Source organism: Cryptomeria japonica, chromosome 8 (assembly GCF_030272615.1).
Source record: "Cryptomeria japonica chromosome 8, Sugi_1.0, whole genome shotgun sequence".
Classification (NCBI taxonomy): Eukaryota; Viridiplantae; Streptophyta; class Pinopsida; order Cupressales; family Cupressaceae; genus Cryptomeria; species Cryptomeria japonica.
In genome coordinates, this window is record NC_081412.1 from 161,255,797 (window position 1) to 161,261,384 (window position 5,588).

Consider the following 5,588-nt stretch of genomic DNA (forward strand, 5'->3'; position numbering starts at 1 on the left):
ATGTTGAACACATTTTAACATTTTTAGTGTAGAAGATCAAACTTTTAGAGACCATAAATTTTGGTTTGAGACACTATTAAGACTCTTATTTTTTAAATTTGTAGAACTATAAAATATTTACACAACATAAATCCTTGGAAGAAATGTTAAACAATTATATATATTCCAAAACCTAGAAATTGAATTTTTGCATTTCATCATCCAAAATCTACATTCCTCATATACTCAACATTATGAGAAAAGTTGAAACACTTCTCCTCTAACTCTCTAAATATTCCTCCTAATCCTCCCTTCAATTCAATAAGCATAGAAAACTAGTTACCTAACAAGCCATGTTGTGTGTATTAATGAAAATTAATAAGCAAAATAAAATAAATGTTTAACATGTTATTGTTTTTAAAAAATATTTTGCCTTCAAATAATAGACCAAAAGACAACCAACTAAAAAAGGAATTAAAAAAAAAAAAAAATCCTGATTTTTCCTTTCTTTAAAATTAAAAATGCTTATCTATTCATCATGACTAAATACTAACTATAAAAATTTGAAATAAATAAAAATATTCTAAAATAAAACATCTTATAAATTTATTAAAAACTAATATCCTTTATCTTCTGGACGCGTCTATTCTGGTTCCAAAACGGCAGTACAGATTGACTAACACGTGTTTTACACCGTTGATTTTGCAATAAACGGTTGCGATTGACTAACATGTCGCTAACACGCTGTACGAAATATCTGTTTTGGAACCAGAATAACTTCAGCCTTATCTTCTTGCTTACTACTAATGATGACCTAACATTCATCTTTCTTCAATACCAAAAGAACATCAATAACTTGTATTGAGTCATGCCATACCCAAAGTGAGCAATTTTATATATTTTGGTCAAGAAGAGAACATTGAAAAAAATTCAAATAGATTAAAATAAATCACTTTATTAAAAAAGAGAGAGCTTCCAACTTGAATTATAGTGAACTTGAAAATCTTTTTTCAACACAAATGTTTGAAAATATCTTTTATAGTGAAGTCAAAGTAAAATTTACCAAGCTTAGGACAAACAAGATGGCCTCACAGATTTGACAACTTTGTCTTAAAATTTTGAAAATGGAATGAACATGTTGAACAACTCCACCCAAGTGAAGACTTTCAGTTAAGCCTGTTCTGAAACAAAACAAAAAAGTCATGTAATACCCAGTTGTGTCTCTTAAACAAAGTTTAAAATCTATATTCTATATTCCTTCGGGAATAAAGAAAGTTACATTATAAGTGATTTTTGAATTCAATTGTATTAAATTTTTTAGCATTCAAATAAAAAAGAGCAGCTGTAAGAGAACAATAGATCACTGAATGTGATGTGATCGAAAACATTGATGCAAAACATTTAATACAATTGAATTCAGAAATCAGAAAACAGAAACGTAAAAAGAACACTAATTTTTTTATCACCAATGACGAAACAACAAATGTTATTCACGAAGTTTAAGCAGCTTTCCCTCACAACAATCAGCATGAACTATGAAAATATGATAAAAAGCTATACCAACTTGGCTAATATAGAAAGTAAAGTGGAACAAAGATTGCTCTGATGAAATAATCATTCATATGAAAACTCTCATTAAAGGAAAATCCCCTCAAAATTCATGGGGTTCCTTGATGAAATAAAACTGCCCAGAAGGTCCACCAGGTGGAGACAGAGCTACCATCACAGAACTTTCTGCTCCTTGTGAAGTATTTAAGTTTCCCACATGACCATTCATGTCAGTTTGAACTACTCCTGGATGAACACAATTCACATATATCCTTTTCCCTTCTTCACTGTTTGAGAATTTTTCAGCAAGGAGGCGAGCATAGGCATTTGAAGCAATCTTTGACAGAGAATATGGAGCTGAATAAATTGGCCAGCCCTTCCCTTCCACTTCCCCCTTTTTCATATCATCCAAAAACATTTCAACCATGTTATCAATGAATTCCTCTGTTACATTTGAGATGTCAGAGAGCTGCCTTCGAAGGGAATCATTCTTCAGAAACTGTAAAAACCCATCAGTTAAATCATTTCCTCCCAAAAAAAAATCATGGTTTTGTTGAAACAAGAAATTGATTGATTTGAAAAAAAGGTTATCATACCCTTAGCAATCCAGCCTCTGAGGAAACGTTCACAATTCTACCTTCTGGTCTGATTAGGGGCAGTAATGCTTCTGTGATTCTTTTTGTCCCATAGTAATTTATTTCTATGCAGTTCTTTGATAATTCATAGTTTGTTTTGAATGCTTTGGCGAAAACTGGGTTGTTCTGATTGAAAAAAAAAACAGGGTTGATTGTTGCATATGAATCTGCTACTGAATTATAAAGTTAAATTCTTAATCTCCATTAAAATGCTACTTACAGAAGAATACTATTGAATTGTGAAGGTCAGTTGTGATTACGTAACAATATTATTTTTCCTCTTTTTCGTAATAGATCATTTAGTGTGATTTGAAACGTCAAACATAAAAATATATACAGTTTAAAGTAGAAACTTGTACATTTAAGTTTGATCCTTACAAATATATGGTCATACACTTGTGAATCTTTAAGGGCACGATATGCAGCTTCATGATCTTCTATGGTTCCAAATACAGCAGCATTGTTAACCTGCCAAAATTCATAATGAATTTTAGATTTTTGTTGGTTTTTATTAGATTATGTTAAAAAAAATTTATCAAATTTTGGATCATACTCTATGATTGATCATAAAGCATCTAATGTAAATATTTTTTAATCAACTTTTCAATCATCCTCCATGGTTCCATATAAACATCTTTTCATCAAGTTTCGGATCAAAGTTGGACAGAAATGCATCCACTTCAGATGAATCAAAGAAAGAACTTTTAAATAAGTAAATAAAGAATTCTTGGAAGAACATTCATAATAAATTAAGTTATGAAATTTAGGCAGTCTATGATAGTTTAAATTCTTGTTATTTTAGATTAGATCATGTTAACATTTTTAATCAAGTTTCTAATCATATTCTATTATCCAAAAATTTCTGAAATATGATCGAAAAAAATCTCCATGATTGATCATGGAGCATCATAAAATCGTCATGATTGATCATGGATGATACTGAAAAAATCATACTCCATGATCAATCATGGAGATTTTTTTGGATCATAAGAGTATGATCCTAAACTCGATGGAATTTTGTTTTTGCATAATCTAATCTAAGAATAACAAGAATCTACATTATCATAGACAATGAAAAAATCATATTCATTCATAAATGAATGCTCATCCCATTTTTGATCACTACAAAAAGAGTCATCTTTTAATTCGATTAAAATGAGCGTTATTGCATGACAATTATAAATTCAACTGTGTAAGATAAGTTTTTGTATCAATATTTCAAATCATATTCCATGATCCATCATCAAAATAAAAGATAAAATAAACAGATTTTTACCAATATGTCCAGACCGCCATAGTTATCCTTGATCCACCTTGCAAAGTCTAAAATGCTTTGAGGCTTCTCAATATCCAGCTCATGGAACACAATATTATGGAGACCTTGATCATGGAGGATTTTTGTGGCACTCAATCCTCTAGTGGCATCTCTTGCAGTGAGAATAACAGTAAGACCATTTTCTGCTAATTGACGAACAATTTCAAAACCAATACCCTTATTCGCCCCTGTCACCACAGCCACCATCTCCTTGGTCCACCACCTGCAACCATTCATCACACGTCAATTAACAATATTTTACGTTAAAACATAGCAGAAAAAACTTCTGTCTAATTAAAAAAACGACTGCTATTCATACTTGCTATTGACCGCCATTAATTTCACAGAGATAATGTGAAAACAAGAAAAAACTTTAACACATTGCAAGAGTATAATCCTCATGATGGGTTTATATGGAGAAAATTAGCTTCAAAGTGGGTCCCTTAGATGCTTCTCTTGCTTACTTTTGAATTATCATGGGTATCATAATGATAAGTATATTAGAATTTGTGTAAGCATTACAGTCTTCCACGAAATCCATTGTATATTAAATATCCAACTTAATTTCGTATGATCAAGACACAAAATTGACAGGGTTGAATGTACAAAATAATCAATACTCATGCGAATATTGAATTAGTCTAACCTTAGGTCATTACATTACCATTTTATACATATTTAAAAAGGGTGAAAATAGTCACATTTCTAAGGTCTAAAGAAGGAATCGACTTGGAACATAAAAATAAAAACAAAATGGTTGCATTGTCAAATTGAAGACTTCATTTTTCTAATTCTAATATCAATAATGTTTCTTTGATATCATTAGTTTTTCATATAAAAAATTCATTCAACATGGTATCAAAATAGAGTTGAACGTGTGCATGGAATGGATATTGTAGTTATGAATATGAACAAAATTAAATTAGAAGACTATAGCTCACTTGATTTGATCTTTTGATGTCTAAAGTTCAATAAGGAACTAATACTATTTACAAGCACTTTGGGGTAACTACTAAATTTGTGAGGGTCGTATTTTCATCAATCAAATCTCTAAATGAACTAGTTCAATAGCTATCAACCAAGGTCAAGAACAAGAAGTAAGCATGCAATATGCTATTTGAGTAATGATATAATGTTAATGTAATAATATACTATTATCTATTATTTGTATTCCTTGATGCTCTAAAGATTGTACTTGCTCATTCCTAGATTATTCAAATGAATTAGAGTTAGCTAAAAAAAATACACCATGCTATCATACAATTTGAAATAATTTGCACTTTAGTAAGCTCATAATGATGGATAGGAAAATATGGCATACACATGATTTTCCTTAAATTATGACACCAAAAAGATATTGATCAATTCCACACTCGTGACCTTAATGAAGGTGGCAGATGGGAGATCTATGAATTAATATTAATTTTAGGAATGAATGGTGATAGAATTAAGATTCATTTCTATAGCATCAAGATTTTATAGCATAATTTGTCAACTTATACATAAAATACACCATCTTACATGTATAATTTGATACATAAAGGACAACCTAGTTACTATGGGTACATGTGCAATATAACTCTTGTCACGGAGATTTGCACTCGATGCAAGTGTGAATTCCCTGTAATCGCATGAAACATGGGACTACTCTTGGGCTATGGGTATCCTATTGGCAAAGTAGACCTCTGGATTATAGGTCGGCTTCCTATTTGATCACCTAAACTAACTTAAAATTGACTTGGGAAAAGAGATAGAAGGATATGCATAAACTGAAAACTACTGCTAAATAGGTAATCCGCCAATGATAAAAATGATCCAAAAATGCTGTCAAAACTCACAAAATGCTCAAATATTGAAGTAATGCAATCTCACAACTCAACTATGCATGCTTGCAAAAATGATTCATATGAAAGGTCTCAACTTTTTAAATGTTTGCAGAAGGAAAACAATGGTGTCTTCACAGTTTTAAATATTAAAAATAATAACACATTCACTGACCTGCACTATAACACGCTATTTATGAATTAAGCATAGATGGAAAGAAGCAAAAATAAAGGATTTCAAGATGAAATCACAATATCTTTCACAAATTACTCACAAACAATGCTCAA

General features: G+C 30.5%; 1 protein-coding gene across 1 annotated transcript; it reads right to left on the reverse strand.

Moving 5' to 3' along the window:
* Nucleotides 1-1,480: 1,480 nt before the first annotated feature.
* LOC131044819 (salutaridine reductase) lies at nucleotides 1,481-3,846 on the reverse strand. Its single transcript, XM_057978259.2, has 5 exons — nucleotides 3,797-3,846; nucleotides 3,439-3,700; nucleotides 2,541-2,630; nucleotides 2,124-2,288; nucleotides 1,481-2,026 (listed from the first exon to the last, which is right to left on the reverse strand). The coding sequence occupies exons 1-5, from the start codon at nucleotides 3,811-3,813 to the stop codon at nucleotides 1,631-1,633; spliced, it is 930 nt and encodes a 309-aa protein (XP_057834242.2). The 5' UTR covers nucleotides 3,814-3,846; the 3' UTR covers nucleotides 1,481-1,630.
* Between the last annotated feature and the right edge of the window lie 1,742 nt (nucleotides 3,847-5,588).

Excerpts from the sequence above, each read along its gene's own strand:
- LOC131044819 (XM_057978259.2), bottom strand. Across the intron at positions 2,289-2,540 it reads AAGTGTATGACCATATATTT|AACAACCCAGTTTTCGCCAA; the intron begins GTAAGGATCAAA and ends TTTTTCAATCAG. Across the intron at positions 2,027-2,123 it reads CAGAGGCTGGATTGCTAAGG|TTTCTGAAGAATGATTCCCT; the intron begins GTATGATAACCT and ends GGGTTTTTACAG.